We start from the raw sequence: 22,085 nt of genomic DNA, 5'->3' as shown, positions 1-22,085 counted from the left end.
CAATGAATGAATAAAATAAACGTTGCACTGCAGGATTCATTCACGTGTACTCTCTCTATTTGCCTCCCTGACTGTTTTGTTTGCAGCTGTTCTCCCGGTTTGCTCTCTGGGGCGCGCTCTCTCTCTCACATACACGATACACCGCTAGTTTACGTCTGGACGGGTGTTTTGTTGTTGTTGTTGTTTTATGCTGATGTATGCTTTACTACGGTACGGTCAACATGAGAGCATAACGGTCCCACTTGAACTTGTTTTTTGGGAACACAAGACAAGTGATTGTTTTCGTTTATGGTTGTTAATGAAACAAGTTTTTACTTGTTTCATTAACAGCCATAAACTACGAGAAACGAAAACAAAATTTCAGCGAAATAATTTTGTGACCTTTTAATAATCACCGAAACAGAAAATTCCAGGATGTAGTTGGTTTTAAACAATCATGATAATCATTCAGCAGTGATTAAACTATAACAAATGCTTATGCCTTGCTTTAAAATTTGCCTAAAAATAAAAATTTTCACTGCAAAAACCTGTACAATCGATTGTAAACTACAGTCCGCAATCGATTATCCGAAGGCCTCGGAAGAATTTCACTTCGGATAATCGAATTAAGAAAAAAAATGTTGTTTTGTTTTTGATTATTGAGTTTGAATATGACGCCAATCATACTCTAAAGGGATTTAGAATTTTTAAATTTTAAAAAAGATATGCGTCGCGCCTCGCGACGCCCTAGACGCCATTTGATTTTGCCTGGGCCGATTTTTCGGAAAAATGCCAAACTTTGAAGGCCTGTACCGAGCTCCAGGGTGCTCCAAATTTCAATGTTATATATACCAAAAGATGCGCAAGGATCTGGCCTACACGTCAATGATGTTGAAAATAAACGCTTCAGTGACCAAAATGCCTCAAAAAGTGACATTTTTGAAAAAATCTTTTTTTACGGGTTAAATCCCATTTAAAATTGAAGGGCGGAGCGCCAGCTCCTGTTACGTCCAATCAAGGTCATATTTTGGATTTGGGCTTAGTATGCCCACCGGAACAAACCCTTGAATGCCCGTCAAAAAGTCATTTTTGTTACATCCTAATATTTACGTACCATTTTTGTATGGACAGCTACCAAAATGGTATGAAAAGTAGCCCTAAAAACATGTTTTTTAAAGTACATCAAAAATAGTAGGAGGGCCTCGTGGCGCGGTGGTTAGCGGCTTTGGCTGCCGATCCCTAAGTTGCTATAGAGCGCGGGTTCGATTCCCGCCTTGTCCTCCTTGCCTTCTATCGGATGGGGAAGTAAAACGTCGGTCCATTTGCGTAAAAGAGGTTTTGGGTGACTCACAACACATAACCTTCGGACGCCTAGAAATGAGCAGAAACTTGCAACAGAGACCACAAAAGACCTGGGGGTCATTAAAGTGGATTGCCTTGCTTTTTTTTTTGCAAAAATAGTTTTAAGTATTTTTAACATTGAAGGGAACATCCCAAAGCATAAGCCTACTACATTGGATTCATAAATTTGCATGTTTATTTGGTTTTTGATGCATTTTAATTAGGAGGGCTATTATGCCCAATAGTTTGAAGTTATTAGTTGAAGTTAAATATCAAAGATTTCAATAAAATCATTTAATGAGTAGCCTACCAAAGCAACAATTTAGAGTTGTTAAATCTTATTACACAAAATCAATTACTCCACATAAAATTCAAAACTTGTCATGTTTCTGAGAAATTCGAGAAAAAAACTGAGACACAAAAAAAAACATGTTTCAAATGTATTTAGAAAACACTCAAAAGCGATTTTAAAAATATATGAAATGTTTGTATAACTTAGAAATTTAACCGAAAGGGTTTTTAATGTAGAAAATCTTTAAATTTAATATTACGGAAAATTTAATAAATCCCCTGAAGATGATTTACAATCGCTCCTGAAAGTTTAATAAAGACATTTCATGATTAAATTTCGCCATGTGCAAATCGAAATTTAAAATTTTCTGAGCATTTTTTTCTTAACATCGAGTTGATTTACGGGTACCAACTCAAGATGGCATGGACCAAAATGACTGAAATTTGGAGTTAAGACCATACAATCCTAGGGATAATTGAACTTCGGATAATCGAGTCTGTACTGTAGTGCAGATCATGGACACAGTCAGTAGTTAACCGCCCAGCAAGTTAATAGATTTTACGTTTTTCCTTTAGTTTTTTTTATAGCATGCAGCTCGCAAGGCACGTCGGTGAATATGTTTCTACACTCAGTCTATTCAAATTCGCACCGCGATAAAAAAGTCCTCTCATAGCGTTGAAGCTCGTAAGGCATCGAGGCAAAGCTCATTTTTGTTACATAGGTCATTCTCGCCTCAACTGTTCATGTTTTTCTCTGCAAACATCTTTGGCGTTGTACGAGCTGCTGTTGGTGTTGGTGTGCCAACCCTATATGAATGAACACCGCAGTCATGAACGAGCAGCAACGCGCCGAGACTATGCCCGTTCGGGTTCGCAAGGTTCATTGTTTGGAACGGCGTGCACCTGGAAGGACGCAAAAACGGTTCTTCGCGAGTGCTATTATATCCAGGGGGAGTGTCGTAGTGTTGGTGCGCGGTGGTGGTTCTGGTCTGGTTCCGTAGATGAGCTGGTGTGTGAGGAGGAGGTCTCGACACTGGTGTAGAGTCGATTCCGCCAACAACAACAACAACGACGACGGTGACGACCAGCCGACGATTGTATTAAAATTGAATGGTAGAATAGAATAAAAAAAACTAGTTCTACACATAAAAGTGTTGTACATATACAAAGAGTACCGAGTGGAATTGCGTTTAAATAGTTTCGAGAGGGGAATAATAAAAGAGACAAGTACAGTGAAGTTATCATCGCGTCCGTTTGACACATATCGATAAAATAAAGCTAGATAGAATCGATTACGGGGTGTCGCTGCAGAGTTCCGGCGGTGGCGGCGGCCAACTTTCGCGAGTGTGAGTGTGCGGTAGAAAAAAGTTCCCAGAAGTGTCACACCGGAAGTACCTCCGGGAAACGATCCGGAATTACCCTGAAACCAGTCCCACTGGGAGTAGCAGCAGTAGACAGCAGTGTTCAGCAATTGCACAATGAGTGGTGCAATCAATAACAGCAGACATCAGAAGCTGGAACAGCAAGTAAATACGAGGGTCCCCAAGCTATGTCTATACTGGTCAATGTAGCACCCCGAGGTACACACTCCGGTCTAATAGGACCAATTCGAGTTAATCCATCCCCAGCAGCGTTAATACAAGCAATTAAACGCAAACCAACAGGGATTCGAAATGCAAATCAGACCCGCAGTGGTCCTGCCGCCAGTCTTCCGTACATGTGTCATCAGCATAATATTCAAATACCGTTGGTTGGTTGGTAGCGCAGCATTGGTGCTGCAGGACATCACACAGCCAGCAGCGCGCCACAACAAATGGGTCATCGTAATCGATTTTTGGGGGCCGGGCTCTCTCCCCTCCGTCCAAGTCTAGAGGTTGTAGAAGCAGCTGCTGACTGGCTGGTGACGCTACTAGCTCGGACGTGAAAACTTGTTTTAATCCATTGCTGATTTGGTTCTGGTTTAATGCGCGGTACACTCAGGTGTGATAGAAAATTTCATAAAAATATGCTGCATCTTTTTTTTAACGCAAGGTGGCCAATTTAGAATTTTGATACTTGCGGGCCATATTTAAAAAAAAACTCCAAATTTATAATTAAAAAAATATATTTTAAAGCCAATTATCGCATTTCAAACCAATATACTGCCCCTGATCGCATAAATGTCCCATATGCATTTTCATCAATTTCGAGTTATTGATGCAGTTTGGTTCAAAATTGTGTGCTCTTTCAAATGAGCCTATAACATCCAGTACTTTGTTCTAGAAATCAGGAGGAAATCCAGTTTTTTCGTGAAAAATTAATACGTAGCCTTATGTATGGGACAAACTTCAATCGCATTTTTCTCAGCTTGCTGTTTTTGCATATGGGACATTTATGCGAACATGGGCAGTATAGAACACTAGATAACACTAAACCGTGATTTCAACCTGATTATAAAAATAGTCCAACTTTGTTGTAATTAATTTTGTAGCCAGTATTTTAATCAAAAATTAAATAGATAGATCCCGTAATTTCAAAGATACAGTCCAGACTCGATTATCCGAAGGCTTAGGAAAAATTTGACTTCGGATAACACAGTTCAACAAAAAATCAAATGTTTCTTGTCTCTGAGACGAGAATATGTGTTCTTAGTAGAATTTTGCCTGCTGAATCCGAATCCGGGTCCATAATTGCTCCAAATGGTCCCAATTTTGAGATACAACCTTTTGAAATGTTAGTTTAGGCCAAAATTAGCTACTTTGTCGACTATTTTACAAAAGAACTATTGAATAAACAACTAAACCAATAGATGTATCTTAAAGTTCACGTTTTCCCCTTTCTGAAACACCCCTGGTTTTTAAAATTTGATTGTTTCTACGCATATTTATAGCCATTTTAAAATTAGAATTTGACTTGCATACAAGTTGGAAAAACTTGAATGAGAACCAACTGAAAATATAATTTTAAAATGGCTATAAATATGCGTAGAAACAATCAAATTTTAAAAACCAGGGGTGTTTCAGAAAGGGGAAAACGTGAACTTTAAGATACATGTATTGGTTTAGTTGTTTATACAATAGTTCTTTTGTAAAATAGTTAACAAAGTAGCTAATTTTGGCCTAAACTAACATTTCAAACAGGTTTATCTCAAAATTGGGACCATTTGGAGCAATTCTGGACCCAGATTCGGATTCAGCAGGCAAAATTCTACTAGGAACACATATACTCGTCTCAGAGACAAAATCTTGTTGGACTGTGTAATCGAATCACAAAAAAAAATTCCGTTGTCTTATTTTTGACGGTCGAGCTTAATAATTATGACTTTTTTAAATCCAAAATGGCGTAATAAAATATTTAAAGAAAAGGAATTATGTAATTAAATTAAAAGACATTCAACTACAGTCGACTCTCTGGCTGTTGATCTTCTCGATATCAATATTGCACCAGCTGTCAATATTTTTTTCAGTCCCTTCAAGAAGAATGCATTGATTTTTTGTTCTATAATTTGATACCTCCCGCTTTCGACGGTCCCTTCAATATCGACTCATGAATTAAATACAAATTACCTTAAAAAATGAGGATCAATAAAAGTATTTCTGTTAAAAAAATAACGTTTGTTTATGCTTTTTAAAATTTTCGAACTTTACACACATACATTTTTTACCGAATTCGGTAAAGTTTACGAATTTTCAACTGCTAAATAGTTCGGTAAACTAAAAAAACGAATTCGGTAAAAACTTACCGAAATGCGGTAAAAACTTACCGAAATTCGGTAATGAAGTTCATTATTGTTCATCGTACAACCGAAACTCGGTTAAAATTTTGTTCGTTTTGACACATGATTTACCGATCTAAACTTTACCGATTTTTCAACTACCAAATTCGGTAAAAAATCAAAGTGTGTAGAATCACAGATCAAAACAGACGTAAAAATTATAGAAAATACTTTCATAAATTTATTAGCTATTTTGCAAATTTGTGACAGTAGCATAACTGGGATACTTTTCATAAAAAATTAAAAACTTGGCTTGAAATTTAATTTTTAATTTATATTTTTGCAAATTGAAAAATAAGAATTAAATACAAACGGAATGGTGTACAACCATGGTGAAATTGGTAGAGAAATGTTCAAAGTACCACAGGACGAAGTTTTCAGCAAATTTGGAAAAGCTTTAAAAGATAGTTAACCAAAATTATCAAAAAATATTAAATATGATTATTTCAATACTCTCAAAGTGTCAAGTTGTCTCAATCAAAATGAGTTTTAATTGATATAAAACGGCAGCATTATCGGATTCTTTGGAAATTTTAAATTAAGAACAGTTAAAAAAAAGTTTGTATGTTACATGTTTTAAGTGTTATTGAAACAGAATTTTAAAAAATCTTCAGATTTAAAGGCATTTTCAATAGAACAAGTTTCTCATTAATTTTGGTTTTTTAAATCATGCTACAAATTTTTTTTTGGTGGCAATAAATAAAATTAGTTATCTTTATTTAAAAAAAATATTTTTTATCATTTTAAAAAAATTTAACTAGAAAACTTAGTTAAACAAACATTTAACTGTATTTTTTTCAAATGAAACATTAAAAATGACCTTACTTATACCTAATTTGGTGTTATTGTACACTTTCAGGCTGAAATTAGTAAGAAAGTCAGTCAATGTCCAAGTCTACCCGTTTTTTTAAAAACAATATTCATATTTAAACTTGACGTTTGAATAATAATGCATTATTTTTTGTCAATGTCAGCCCAATTTACGGCTGTTAAGATATATGTTGTTATTGTTCCGTGTAATTCTTATTTTTCTGCTGAGTTTGCAATCAATTTAACTGACCACTGAAAAAAAGATATGTACAGCAGAGCAATGTAAACAACAACAAAATTGTTCATATGCATATCTTTTTTTTTGTTCCTCAAAAACATCGAAAGCAACAAAAAAATGCTACTGGAGATCGTAATAGACACATGACCTTTTGAAAAATGAAAAATGAAGTGGTTGATAGTAATGATTTATCATATTAAAAAATAATCTGAAATATAATTTGTAAACAAATTTCACAACAATGAACAAAAATATCAATAACTCAACATTAATTAAATTATAATCCACTTAGCGATGGAAGAATCTTCATCAAAAGAAAATCTGTTGATGCTCATAAAGAGAAGATCTTTCAAAAGAAACCAACAAAATCATCATCTGGATTATTCAACGGAACACCGATTTCACATACTACACTTGTAGGTGTAACGTCACACGGCAAAAAACTTGTCGCTTTTCTTAGATGAACATTGTTTGTAAGCAAAACGAAATAAATTAATTTCAGTTGTACTAACAATGAGAATCACAAAAAATCTTCAACTGATTGATTTTTTTTTTCGAAAACTTGAGAGCGATTTTCTTTTGCGAGTTTCGCCTCCTCTCTCTTTCGCGAGTGAAGAGAGTTCTTAAGTGAAAAAGATTTTTTAAAGATTATTCCATCAAAACTGGAAAAAGTCCCTTAGTTAGTTTCAGAAAATTACAGAAATGTTTTTATTGTTATTATTACCATTGAAAATTGAACCATAAATTGAAGTTGTTTTGTGAGACTTAGAAATGGCTCAAAAATACATATTTTTCAAAAAAATCAAAGTATACAGATTTTGAGCATTGTTTTTTTGATTAAATAATCGGGATTTTTCTTCTGTGTACCTTTTTTTAGTTCTCATCAATACAACTTAGCCGAAAACACCATATCGATCAGAAAATTCCTCCAAAAGATACAGATTGTCGAATATTAACATATCATTTTTGCCAAATTGTTTGGAGCTTTGTATGGATAACCTAATTTAAAAGGCTTAAAACATATTTTATTCTAGTGAAACAGTTTTGGTGAAGATTCTTTTTTTGATATTCTTTTAACAAACAAAAAATGCATTAGTAACCACTCTCAAACAACGTTTATGATGGATTTTTTTAGCAGCATGTAAAGTAAAATTATGTTATAATGAATTAAAAAATGCAAATTGATTTCAGCAAAAGAAATTCAATCCAAACCTTTTAATTACAACTGAGCTCATCGTACACCATCCATCGAACTCATTTGAATGTGCTGATGAAATGAAAATATCCACGCTGGACAGTGAAGGCAAGACCAAGTTCCGTTACAATTTGGGCACGTAGCAGTGGTAGAAAAACAAATTCACCTGGCGAAGTACTTTTGAGTGAAATTTGCCAATAGCCTAGAGTTGTGAAATGTGAAACCTTCCCCCAACCCCGAAAGAAGCTCTCTTCTGAAGAGTAAGTAAACATCATTTTTTTCTCGTTGTTTTCATTCATTCGCCGAATAATTTCTTCGCGGGCAAAACCGTCGTAATGAGCGTGAAAGCCCCCCAGAAGCGACGACTGACAGAGTCCGAGTCGAATGGCCGGGGCGTAATAAAATAATCAAGGTCAGCTGGCGCGGGGTTTTCACTGTGGAGTGCAATTTTGAGGCGCGGGAGCAAGAGTGCAAGTGATGATGGCGATGATGTCACTGGGCGAACGGTTGGATCTTCCCAGTAGCAAGTGCTCTAGCTTGGGGAGGAGGTTTTTACATTTTTAATTGAGTCGATGGTAGTAATTAGTCATTTGTTGGTTTGGAGAGAGTGGGTGCAATTTGTTCGATCAATTGTTTGCTTTAGGAAAGAGACTGGTTTATTTCTGGTTTTCATTTGTATTTAGATTTGAGTAAAGTCTTCTTATTTGCATTGGTCAAAGTTTTTAGTTTTTAGCTTAATTTAAAAAAATTTAGGTCTCAATTTAAATTGCTGCATTTTTACAAAAAATAACTAAATCTTCTAACAAAATCTATCAAAATTCTAACCACAGCAGATTCCCCAAAACAACCATTCAACTTATCAAATCGGGAACTCTCCCAACCCAGCTCGTCGGGGGACATCTTTTAAATGGAGTTTACCACCCTCCAGAGTTAGAGTTTGTTGTTTACTTTTCCTAACAGGGTTGCTAACTCAATGAAGGAGCAAAAAACAAACAAAAAAAAGCGCGTTTGTGTCCAAGGGGAAACCCACCGGCAGGGTTGATTGATAGACACACATGAATTTTCTTGGTGTACTTCGATTTGGTTCTGCACGCAAAATATTGACGAGCAGTGCTCGTGCTTATGTTAGGCACGCTGTGCTTATGATTTCCCGTGCCTATGATTAAAAATACTGTTTTAAACCCAACCAAATATTTTTTTAATCTACGTACTTGATAGACTATGGTACCAATTCAACACGAATCATTCCAGATTTTTTTATAAAATGATAACTGTTAACGAACAAATCTCATGAATTCCGCATGTAGATACTAAAAATAGGTAATCTCTTTGATGAAAGAGAACGATTAGGGGTAACATTGGCAACCCCTCCTGCAACGTTAGGTAATGTTTGCACCCGCTCTGTTCCGGAATGGTCGGATTGGTTCTACTAATGATTGGATCACAATCCGTTCTCTTGCGACTCTCCTCGGTATTCAACGTCAACTCGCGGGCGTTACCTTCAAAGGATGGCCCCTCGATACGCCCGGAACAGTGGTACCGGGGCTCCCAAACAGCCAAGGAGAGGAACTCAGACACAGCGCCTGTTGGTCGTTCCTAGTCCCGAAATCGGCATGATGCCGAGGAAGGGAAGCCTGTCACAAAGGTCAGCGACGGGTGCCGTCACTTGAATACCGGACCATCGCTGCTGACAACAAACCACTGCAACCAGTAAACCACATCTTCCGTCTAAACTGCTATTCCGGGCGGATTTTATTTTCACAACATCTTGTTCTTGAATAACTAGAGTTGTCTATTGTTTCATACAGTATCTAAAATTGAAAAAAAGGGGTTGTTCATTTGATCTCCTGAAAGAAAACAATATTTTAACAAACCTCTTGACATAATTTGAGAAAAAAAAATCCGTTTCAAATAAGCACACGTGCAGTCATGTGCTTGTCTTGTGACGTGCTTACCAAAAAAGTAAGCACATGAAAATAAACAAGTGACGTGCATCACCATAGGCACTGAAAAACATGCGTGCTAGGTGATAACTTGATACCCACCTCCTTTGATTTCAGCACGACACCGTGCATATCAATCCACCCTGCCCACCGGATGCATTTTTTCCATTGGACTAAAGAAAAATTAACCAACTTTTTACAAGCCAGCAAAGATAACGCATAACGAATCTTTCGCCAACTTGTATATCAACGGAAATTGGAAAAGTTTTCGGGAGATTCTATTTCCAAACTTGCTTTCTCTCTCTCTGTCTCACAATCAAATCAGTTCCAACTTTTCGATTGATGACAAAGTTGTTTTTCTTTCTTGGAGGTGGAAAAGAATAATAAAATCATCCCTTTGATTCGTGGCCCGAACTGATTCAAGAGGAGCTTAAATCAATATTGACTAGACGCTTTGTTAAGTTAATGAGGATGAGGACTAAAGTTGCAGCAGATCTATTAATTTCGAAGTTACAACTGTATGAATGAATTTAGCAAGGACACGTTTTCTAATTAAAATAACCTTCATTGCAATTTTCTCAACTTCTACGCCTGGGACATAAGTTTTCAAACTCTTGTGAGTCACACCAACTTTTGCTGTCCTTGTGAGTTGTACTCTCCCTCCCACCCCCTCTAAGAACCAGACTTCGATCGTTCTGAATGGGTGTAGTATTTAGTACCAAGTGGCGCGTCGTGTCTCTCGTCCTGTTGTCGTGTCGTGAAGCTATCCTATGTAAACTCCCAGAGGATAGGCTCCTAACAAGGGAAGTAGTCGGATTCAGCGCTAAACTTGTATGTTTGTTTCTCATGCAAACAGTTTGTGCTGTCCGAACGGGGGAAAACCAAACTTGAAGCTTGTGTTAAGGGGTTGGACTTTTACTTATGATTGTTTGCAACAAAAATGATTTTTTTAATTTAAAAAAAAACTGGTTTATATAAATTTAGAAAATATTCATTAGTTCTTTTGAATTGCAGGCAATATTTATAAAAAAGTTTTGTAAAATAATAATAAATTAAACTTTTTCTTGTTATGCATGCCTTTTTATAAAAGAGTCTCAAAATTGTAATGTAAAACATGCTGCTTCAAACTTTATTTAAAGTGTTTGTCCCTCGGAGCGTTTGGTGTGGTATGTCCACGCATCCTTACTCCCCTGTAGATTCTGTGTTTGTGTTAGATTAGACATATTTTTTCCCGATTTGTGGTCAAAAAATTAAAAAAATTGCAAAAAAGTCTAAAGGTGCGCTATTTAATAAAAATAATAAAATAATAAAATGTATTTTACATAATGTACAGTTGTACAAGTGTGTACGAGGCAATTTTGAAGAGGGAGGGGGGCAAATTGTTACATTCTGTTGAATGCAATTTATTTTTAATTTATTTGTGGTGCAAAAAAAAGAGCCGCTAAAGCAAGTTGATTCACTAAAACTACATCTATTTTTTGACAGTTAAGATTGTATCCCATTACCCAGATTATTTAATTCAACCACTTAGGCTTAAGCAAATATTTTTTAAGGGTTATGTCGCCCAACACCCAAAAAACTAATATATTTCTTAAATAATTTAAAATGTTATTTGAAAAAGAAGTTTAATTAAAACATTTTGAGCTCGAGCATTCAAAGTTTTAATAAAGTTTCGCAAAATGCTTTATAAATTGAAACACTATGATACCGTTAACTGGGGGAATCGGGACTATTTTATGCACTGCAAAAGAACTTATTGAATCATGATAATTCACCTATAAACCCGAAAATAAAATAAATAGTGCGGAAAAGTTTATTGTATCCTTAATTTGAATCCCAAAAAGTTCAACTTGTCAGCACTTGTATAAAAAAAAACTGTTTGACACTTTTTTTGTTTAATCCAAACACAAGTACCGTAAAACGGGATGACTTTGATAGGTTTGAGATTTTTCCGCAAAATGAAGAGTACAAATTAAATACGTACGGAATAATCTGGAATCATACTGACCGTGGTAGAGAAGTGTTAAAAGTACCTCAAGAAGAACTTTTCATAAAATTTTGAAAAGTTTAATAAGTTAGTTAACTATAATTAGGAAATGTTAACGAATAGCATTATTTAAAGCTTCTCAAAGTGTCATGATTTTCTAAACAAACATGATTTTGAATCGGAAAACGGAATGCATTTTCGGATTTTTTGGACATTTTTCCACTAGAAGAAGGTGTAATAAGTTTGTAAATAATAAATATTAAGTGTTTTTAAAACATAATTCAAAACAATCTTCGGACTTATAGACATTTTCAATGGAACACATTTTATATAAATTGTTAAAAACTATTTTTTTCTCGAATTTACTTTTAAATACAATATTAGTTGATAATATTATAAACAAAACTAGTTTTAACGAGTTTCAGGCAAAATTCTGACTTTTAATCAATTTTACCTGAAATTTATATGTATTTTGTCAAAAAGCTTATAAACTTAGTTAACTAAATATAAACATTGTTTTTTTCCATGAAAAGTACATTAGCAGGCTTAGTGATGGTATATTTTATGTAAAAATAACGTTTGAACACCTTAAATCTGTTATAAACAAGAAAAACTATGACTATTAAAGTTACCTTAGAATTGAAACTAAGAATTTTTAACGTAACTGTTTATTTAAACACTATTGAAAAAACCTTTTTTCAAAAATGGTGTATGGACTTTGTGTGGGCTACCCCAGTACATGTTTTAAAAATAATAATCTTAAGATAAACCTTACCAGTTGGAAAAATATTCAAAAAATATCGAAATCCTGTCAAAGTCACCCCGGTTTACGGTACGTCAAAGCGGGGTTTAAATTTATCTATCTCGGCCAAGCCTGGCTGGAAGGATGTACGATTTGTGCTGAACAAATAATTATTTGCAACATGTTCCATTTGCTTTTATTTTGGTTTTTATGAAAAATTCATCGATACAAATTTAAGCATATTTAAGAAAACAATCTATCTTACTTTTTTTTTCAAAAAACCTTAACTAAGTATTTGTATAACTAAAGTATGAACTATATAGTGCTTTATTCAAGACGAACTCCCCCTAAAACTAAGATCGAGCATGTGTTGAAAAAGCAAACAAACAAGTCATCGATGTTCCCGACGATGTTCCAACAGGATGGGTGGGTGTTTCTAGTCTGTTTGGACTCCCCCGTGGGTGTGGTACGTACAGGATTGTTTTCCTATGGCAACAACCAATAACAATATTCGTATATCCGAGTTAGAAGTAGTAGTAAAAGCGTAGCAAGGTACATATAAAACCAAGGGAGCCACATGCTCCCTTTCACCTAATAGTTAGTAATAATAATCCAAATAAATAACTAAACTAAATGGCTGGTTTTCGATAAACAGGGGGGATTTTAAGTAGGGTGGTCTTGCAATGCAGTCAACGATTCGTGCTACAAATTGAGGTTGTTTTTATGGGGTGAAATGGACACGTTTAAAAAAATTGAGTACGTGTAAAACTTCAAAAGACCTCAAAAACTACTAGAAAAGCCCCTCAACGAGCTGCCCTCCTTTTTGGTGCCAACAACAACACTCGTGCAAATGAACGTCTTTCATGACATGAGTTACCAAAAGTGTTACTTCTGTCGAGTGTCTGGAAAATGGGACGTTTCCGTTCCATTTGCGAGTCGTACATGGTGGGGTAAAATGGTTAAACTGCATTTTTTTGAAAATGAAAATCTTTGATTTCAAATGTTTTAATAAATAACTTATTAACATTTAAACAGATTTTCCTCTCCCAAGTTTGAATTAATTTTCAAGATGTCCGTTTAACCCTCTTTTTATGATAGGGACATCATATGAATGAAACTAACTGGGACGAAAAAGGATGGAGTCTAAGACTCGGTTTGTTGTTGTTTTGCGCCATCGGCAAGGTTTTGTGAAATTGGCTTTACCCTTTCCCTTGTGTAGCAAGCTTTACTACAAGCTACAAGCTGGCCTGGGAACGGAATTGGCAGGAGTTTCACGAAATCCTTGGCAACATATTATTCTGTGCGTCAAAAAGACCTACTGTCGTACAGTCGTGGTCGTGAGTTTATACACAAACAAGAAAAAAATAAAATTTTAATGCAAAACCACCATTTTTTCAGCGATAGAAGTGAGAAAAATGGTGATAATCTCTTCAAACTCTCAAAAAACGTCAATAGGAATGTGTTATGTTCATGAATCTCCTTACATAGCACCAACAGATTTGATTGCTTTCTCATTGTTTACAATTCGACGCTGTCGTGCTATCTTGTCACACGTCGCTTTTTGACGTTCCGAGAAAAATGCGTTTTAATGTTTGGCCTTGAATAAACAAAAAATAAAGCACGCAATGTAAACAATAACAAACACGTTTTGTTTGGTTGACCATTCTGTGCATTGTTCCGAAGTTTGGTTGAATTTGGTTGCCGGAGTCCCAAGTTATAATTACACATGTTAACGGTAGTCGAGCACGTACGTGTGTCAAACGCGTTCTGATCTGAAATCGCTTTGGCCAGTTGTCGCACTTTTACATAAATTTTTAGGCTGTGTCATGATAGCACGACAAGATTGAAACTTCTTTCATATGAAAAGTGGAAACAATGCACGGAGTTTTTTTTCGGTTTTTATTGAAGATCTCAGGATTGAAATCGAATATTGGGGATCTGTGATGGTCAGAAAGTGAGGCATTGTGAGCTGCACAAAATGGCGTTGGTTTTGGCCCAAACGGTAAGTGATCCCTAAACAACCCACCATTTTCTAATGTCGATATCTCAGCAACTAATGGTCCGATTTTCAATGTTAAAGTATGAAACATTCGTGAAATTTTCCGATCTTGTCGAAAAAATACTTTAAATTTTTTTAAACCAAGACTTACATTTCAAAAAGGTGTAATATTGAATGTTTGGCCATTTTGAAATGTCAGTCTTGATTTTAAAAATATGAAAGTATTTTGTTTGAGAGATCAGAAAATTTCACTAATGTTTCATATTTTAACATTGAAAATCGGACCATTAATTGCTGAGATATCGACATTAGAAAATGGTGGGTTGTTTGGGTGAGACTTAGAAAACATCAATTTTCCTGTTTTTAAACACTTACATGGCAATATCTCAGCAAGGGTCGTATCAACAAAGTTCAAGAATGCAAAATATAAAGAATATTCTCAGCTTTTCAAAAATATTTTTTTCAAGAGAGGGCAAACATGGGCACTTATTTAAAAAAAATAACTTCTGCTATTTTCAAAAAAGTTACCTGAAAATGGCTATAACTTGAAAACGGTGCACTTTATCAAAATTTCACTCAAGTACTTTTTGATTGCAAATTTGATTTTACATCAAAAAATGAAGTTGAAATTTTTTTTTTGCCCATTCTGGAAATTTCTGAAAAGTTGGCATTTGATGTCTTCTAAAACATATCAGAAACTGGAAAAAAATAAAGATAGTGTTTTTTTTTGCAAATCAAGTTTCAGTGACAAAAAGTTAAATTAAAATCACCAAAAAATGTATTACCGTGTATCATATTTTTTCAGTGCAGTCCTTATCCATTCCTACAACTTTGCCGAAGACACCAAATCGATCAAAAAAATTCCTTCCAAAGATACAGATTGTCGAATTTTTATAAATCATTTTTGTATGAACAGCTGCCAAATTTGCATGGAATATTATATGACAAACTAATGATACAAAATGGCTTCTTTGGGCATACCAAAGGCACTAAAAAAGTTTTAGCCGGATTAAAGAAATACAAAAATTAAAATTAAAGAAAAAAGACCGATTTCGTAGAGAATTGCTCCGATATTTCGGAAAAGATTTCTTCAAATTCTCTCAGTAAGACTAATTTGAAGAATCTTTCGTTCGCTTTATGTATGTATGTATGTATGTATGTATGTTGTTTGTACACGAGAAGAAGGTTTGCTGATAGGGCACAAACGTGATCCACAGATCGCCCTCTCTTACTCTAGCGCAGGCAAACTGCAGTCGTTCTGTCCCTTCTGGACAGCTGAAAATTGCTCGCAGGAGCGAAAAGGCATTTCTCTCCCCGATCGTACTCGATCGCGGGACCCTCAACAGCAGCAGCAGAATTAGTTTTATTTAGATCCCAATAAACTACCAACCGGGTAACAACGCGTCTTTTCGAACGGAATAAAGTTGTTTTAGTGTTCGCGCAGCTTTGTTCGTTTTATTCGCGTTTTTAAAGTGTCCGAAGACAGCTGGAAGAGCGAACATATGTATTTGAACCCCCGCCTTGGCAGGACTTGGCCATGACCACAGTATATTTCAACTGAGACGGTTCGGTTAGTAATCATCATATATCTCAAGAACCTTTGAAGCGAATACCTTTCTCTGGCTAACGATTTCTTCTGAAATTGTACAGACATAAATCGGTAATGCAGATGACTCGGACCAGGCAATCCACGACTCCCTCGTCCAGTTCATGAGTATCGAGAAATTAAAAGTGAGAGTGTGTGCGTGCAACATGGAGTTAAACTTTTCAAAGTGTCATGGTAACCTTCACAGCAACTTCATAGAAAGTTTAACTCCATGTTGCACACACTATCACTTTTAATTTCTCGATATGAGATGGCCCTGGGCTGTTTTTTTTGTTAGTAGTTATATCACAGATATATAATGGTTTGATATATTATACCTTGTGACCTTATTTCGCCACTATGGATCAATTCAGTTCTAAAGCATTAACTCCATGATGGCCGACTGGTTAGCGTCCCAGACCATCAATTCAAAGGTGTGAGTTCGAATCCCACCTGATTCTAAAAGGTTTTTTGTTCATATTCAAAGTTTAATTCCCGATTCCAAATTTCAAGGGAACCGACCGGGATTTGATCCCTGAACCTTCTGCTTTCGAGGTAGAAGCCGCAACCATTAAGTCACGGAGCCGGTCTGAAGAATCTTTAGTTCGCTTTATAATTTTATATTATTTTTAAGCTAAATTTTTTAAAATTTGACCACAACTGTACCAAAAGTCAGCTGCTCGGAGCATTTGCCAAAACCTTCGCAGTTAGCGTTTGTTTGTACCAGAATGCCATCCTTTTCGCCGAATAAAGTGTGAGTGGGTGAGTCCGTTGATGATGTCTGCCTCGTGGTGGGTGTTGGGACCACGACGTTGGGACGCAAATGAAGATGACCATGACCACTCATGACCGCCGGGCAGATTTGGGATTTGGGAGAGGATTCGCTCCCCCGCATGTTTGTTCTAGGAATCACATAACTTTTCAATAACAGCTTGCGCAGTGGGAGGACTATGAAGTGTTTGTGAGGTTCTGGCATCAATTAAAAATGAGCTTTTCTTTTTGAAAGAGAAAAAATCAAAACGTTGAAATCGATTAAAGGTTGCTCATTTCATCCTATCCCCATTTTCCATCTACTTAGAAGTTAATTCCGAAAGCGTGCGTGAAGATGGGAACCATTTTCCCCAGCGCTTTTCACCGTTGATTACACCTGACGAGATGTGAGCCTTTTGATGTTTTCGCGCCATATTAACGTTTTTTTCTGACTGAGCAGCTATTAAATCATGCCCAGTTTGCTCAAGTCAGCCGCAGTAAAGTTCAATCCCTTTCACCAGAGCTTCAGCTGGGAGAGACCACTTCTTGCACTCTCATCCTTGTGCTGGCTGGCGTGTTCTTCAGGGTGCAATTATCCCCTTAGACAGTGTGAGGGGGGTGGTCTCCTCATCGCACCTTGGATTATTAGAATTGAGGGAGTTAATTTGGACAAATCTGATTTTTCCAAGGTTCTCGTTTGATTTATCTTAAAATAAAAGTTTATTGTACAAGAGATAGAAAATTATCCAAAATTACTTCCTTTCACCCTAGAAATTCCTCGTGAAAAGATGTTGAAGCTGATGATGATGCTTCTCACGTGTTGTTGTGTTGGTACGTGGCGTGGGGGAGCTCCCAAAACAACAATACCAGTATTAACAACCAAAATAAAGCAGGCAAGAATGAAAGCATTTTGGACCGTGCCAAAATAAAAAAAAGAATCGCGAAATATCTTCGCGCTTTCGCGATGGAGAGTACCCCTAGCCAGGGTCGACGGAGGTTAAGGACGTACCCCAGGCAATTGTGGCGATGCCCCCACTCATACCAAAGTGAGGTTATGGGGTCAATTTGCATGGTGTGCAGCAAACACCAAGTGCTGTAACAGGTCAATGGAAAGGTTCAGAGTGAAGAGCTCTTATTGTGTCATCAGAAAGCAGGAACAGAATCGAAAATTTCAACAATTTTCAAAATCTTTCAATACACTTTCTATAAATACATATTGTGAAACAAGCAAAAACAAAATAAAATAATAATTTCATAGTCGAAACCGTTACCTCCAATCCGGAGGTCAATTCATTCGCCAGCATGAAACCGGACTTTGAGCAAAGCAGGCCAAAAGCTTCCACTAGTTCATCTTTCCGCAAGATACGAGCCCATGGAGTTAAGATTTCCCCCAGTCGTTACGACTCCTCTCCCCACTCACTCCGCCGCTGAGTGAGTCTGGCCTGAAAACAGATTTTGCCCAGAATTGATGAGTTGTGAATTTTATCACTCTGCTACCTGTTATGCTGTTGGGCCCCCCTCAAAACGGCCCCGGGAGCCCGTTTAGCAACGAGGTGTTGGCTTCATTTACGGTAAACTAATTGCTTCCCATCATCTTGGCAAACAGTCAGTTGCAGAAGCTAGTTTTGCTCGCCTTTTTCCACATACGGTCCATGAGCGCTTAAATGGCTAGTCGGTATAATCTCTTCATAATCTTATTTGTTGGCCATCGCTTAGCAGCGGCAGCGGCACTAGGGCGATAATAGCCACACACACACGAGCCCCGTAAGTTTTGCTTTATTTGCTTTAACCTTAATACGCATTTTCCCGGATAATGACTGCGGGGAAAGGTTGAAGAGTTTCGTTTGGGGCCCGGTCCGGCCGTTTATCGTTGGTGCGTTGACCTTCCTAGCGGGCAAAGGAAAATTATAATAAAAGTCCGACCGACCTGGGGAAATTGGGAGCAGTGATTTTTCTTTATTCAGATTTGGGGCTGTTAATCACCGGGTGGGAAAACAAATGATTGTTGGAATTTAAGCTTCCTCCGTTTCGTTGCGATGTAATAAAGATGGGACGTTTATGAATCTTGAAATCATTTATTGGTAGGGGCAGGGGGGCAGAATGGGCCACCCTTGGTTTTGGGCTTTAGAATGGATTTAGACCAATTGTAAGGCAAGGATCTTATAAAGGACGTCAAATAACTTCACCATACCGAAAACGACGTTTGAATTCATTGTATTTTTCGAATTATGAGCAAAAATGTAAATTTATTGACAAAACTACGCAAATGTTGTTTATTTCGAGGTTTTTAAATAAGCTTTCTGAAAAGTTGGATTGTTTGAAAAAGTTTGCTCAATGCTTATAACGTTACTAGATGTTACTACCAAGGTATACAAACAACAACGGAACCTTAAAATCATTTAGAGACTTGGTGGTGGAAGTGTTAAATTAAAATCCACTTGGGGGCAGAATGGACCACCCTTATCCTGCCTTATAAAAACAATCAAAAGTTATGAAATTTGGATTAAATGGATTATTTCACTCCTGGTTGCTTCACAAATCACGTTTAATTCAACATTAGTTGATTTTTTACTTGTTTGATGCTTATTTGTAAAAATAGTGTCTTATTTCAACATATTAAAACTATTTGCAAAAATGTTTGTTTTGATAAGTGACTATTTTTATAAAATTTGTCTAACTTCATGGAAACTATGTTAGAAAGGTACCTTAAGTCATTTCTTATCTCCCTTCAACGTTGTATTAGACAAAATGGCTTGTTTTCTAAGGTGGCCCATTCTGCCCCACAGGGTGGTCCATTCTGCCCCGCACCCTGGAAAAAAGTCGAAAAAACTTTTTTTTTCAAAGCGGCTCAAAAACAGTTATAAGCTAAAAAATTTCATCAACCAAGTATATAACATTGAAGGGAACATCCCAAAGCATAAGCCTACACTACACTGAATTCATAAGTTTTCATGTTTTTCTATGGTTTTTGGCGCATTTTACTTAGGCGGGCCATTCTGCCCCCCCTGCCCCTATACTTGAAATCAACTCAATTCTGTTGATTTTTTCCAATTTTTTTTTATCAATTCCGATCTGTAGATCCAAACTTTATGTATTAAAATGGAAACAGAAACGTTGTTAAATGTGTTTTAAATAGTTTATAATCGATGGACCAGCTCGTTTTTCAATACAAATATTATCCTAATAGTAATTTCCTTTATCTGCCCCTGTTTTTGTGAAAATCTTGAAGGATGGGAAACAAAAACTTAAAATTGATTTGTATTAGCTTATAATTGTTTAGATTAGCGCACATTTTTTAAGTTACTGTCGATTCTCTGGTTGTCAATATGTTCATACCATCAAAGACTATCGAGGGACAGAAGCATCAGTTTACAGAACAGTGCTATATGAAGACTCGATTGATTTTTTTCAGGTATTTAGCTATGAGAGAGAATCATGGCCAGTAAAAAAAAAAACCTGTAGTGTTTTCAAAAGTCCAATAAACCTAATTTTATTTTTTTGCTTTTTGGGTGTTTTTAAAACCGCATTAAGAAAGGGTTTTTTTTTTTTTTTCATAAAATTATTTTTATTAGGTCCTTTTCGGTACTGGGACCTGGTTAGGACCGAGTCGGCTTTTGTAATTACATTTGACTTAATAATTAAGAAAGGGTTGAATAACCTAAAAACACACCCAGAACTGGCCATCGGTATAGGAGAGGATAAAGAGCACGGTGCGGTAGTAAAATGGTACTGTGTGCAGATGGAGAGGATAAATCCCGAAATAACCGAGAGAACTTTACTCATGGGTTCATTTTCAAAAAAAGTTCATCTGTCAGAAAAAAAAGTACCGGTACCGAGACTCGAACCCAAGACCTTCGGCATGTTGAACCGTGCCTTTGCCGTATGGGCCACCATGGTTCGGTGACTAAGTGGTGGTCATTTGTCCATATAAGCCACTCAATAGGATGAACTGTTTCAATGAACGAATGAACACGTGAGAGGTCTATACTTTCGCAAAATAGTACTTTCCTCACGTTTCTTTTCGTGAGGACTATTCCCCCGATCTTTAACTTTGGGTGCAATTGTTTACGTTTTCGCAAATTTAAATGCTCACTAGGGTGACAAGAAAAATTGTTTTTTTTTAGGTAAGTTAAAATTTGCAAAGATGTATGGAGAAAAGCAAAAATTTCAAAATTTCATCAAAAAAATGACGTTAATTGTGTCGGATCATTGTCAAGTGTGAGATTTTTATGTAAAATTTTATGACAAACAACTTTGTCGAAGACCGCAAAACGATCTGAGTTAACCCGGATATGTTATTAGCGATTTAAAGAAGAGGTTTTTGTATATATGAAATGTTTTTTTTACCGACTTTAACGATCTATAGCGACCCATAAACCTTAACCGATTTCGCTCAAAATTTTCACAGTTACTTATCCCTGAGGCCGATTTTTTATTATCACCCTAACGGTCACTAATTATAACGTACTCGAATCAAAAAACACTCAAACGTCAAAACGGAGATGTCAAAATACTGTTTACAATTCGACTCCTTTGTTCGTCGATTTCCGGGGACGTGGTTTCGAGGCTGTTGACAGCTGTTAGTCGTTCTAAATAGCGAATTCGGATTCGTTAAAAGAGGTACTAGACTAAGACGAACAAACAAACAAACTTTTTGACAGTTTGCCTGCAGTTGTTTGCTAAAACGTCAGCTTGCATACATTTTGCTTTGTTTGCATGTTTGACGCAAACAAGTTTGCGAGTTTGGCAAACTGTAAAACACGAAAAAGTGCGAGTTTGTTCATAGTCTTCAAAAAATCAAACCATCCACATTGACGACCCCCGGGTCTTTTGTGGTCTCTATTGCAAGTTTCTGCTCGAACCTAGGAGTCCGAAGGCTTGAATGGGGAGAGCACCCAAACCTCTTTCTACTCCAAGGAACCTTCCACCCCAGTGTTTGAACTGACGACCTTTGGATTGCGAGTCCAACCGCCGCCAGCGATTCCACCGGAGTAGGCTTGGTTTGGTGTGTTGTTTGTACTTATGGCATGGAGACGACTCCTACACCTCGAATGACTTAACGGCCTAACAACCAAGGCCGGGACCGACATTTTACTTCCTCATCCGATGGAAGGTTGGAGCAGATGTTCATAGTCTTATACCTCCTTAATTCCAGGACAGATTCATTCGAATTGACGAATCCGCTCTGCATTTTTTTTATTTTGATGAAACTTTGTCCATCGGTTCTTTAGATCGAAACAAGCGTCATTGGATTTTCCATAAAAAGTCTCAATATAAATTTGAGGGGCTGTCTTTTAAAAGTGCTTAGGTGCTATTTGAAAATCTGTATCTTTAAAAATGATTTTCTGATCGATTTGGTGTCTTTGGAAAGTTTGTACATTATGATTAGGACTATTCGGAAAAAAGGTACTCGGAGCAAAATTTCCCATTTTTTCTTAACTATTGATTACAATAACTCGATTTGGAAAAAC

General features: G+C 36.5%; 1 protein-coding gene and 1 long non-coding RNA gene across 2 annotated transcripts in view; one reads left to right on the top strand and one right to left on the bottom strand.

The window, feature by feature from the left end:
- The first annotated feature begins 2,488 nt into the window (after positions 1 to 2,488).
- Positions 2,489 to 22,085, top strand: part of LOC128092761 (protein king tubby 1) — a 54,133-nt gene continuing 34,536 nt past the window's right edge. The window contains exon 1 of the mRNA XM_052707326.1: positions 2,489 to 3,137. Coding sequence (XP_052563286.1) covers positions 3,090 to 3,137 — 48 coding nt within the window. The 5' untranslated portion in view covers positions 2,489 to 3,089. The remainder of the gene's footprint in view (positions 3,138 to 22,085) is intronic.
- LOC128092766 (uncharacterized) lies at positions 9,104 to 9,692 on the bottom strand. Its single transcript, XR_008211989.1, has 2 exons — positions 9,483 to 9,692; positions 9,104 to 9,419 (listed from the first exon to the last, which is right to left on the bottom strand). It is a non-coding gene; the product is annotated as an uncharacterized LOC128092766 (long non-coding RNA).

This window comes from Culex pipiens, chromosome 2, assembly GCF_016801865.2.
Source record: "Culex pipiens pallens isolate TS chromosome 2, TS_CPP_V2, whole genome shotgun sequence".
In the NCBI taxonomy this organism is placed as follows: domain Eukaryota; kingdom Metazoa; phylum Arthropoda; class Insecta; order Diptera; family Culicidae; genus Culex; species Culex pipiens.
This window is presented reverse-complemented; position numbering and strand designations above follow the sequence as displayed.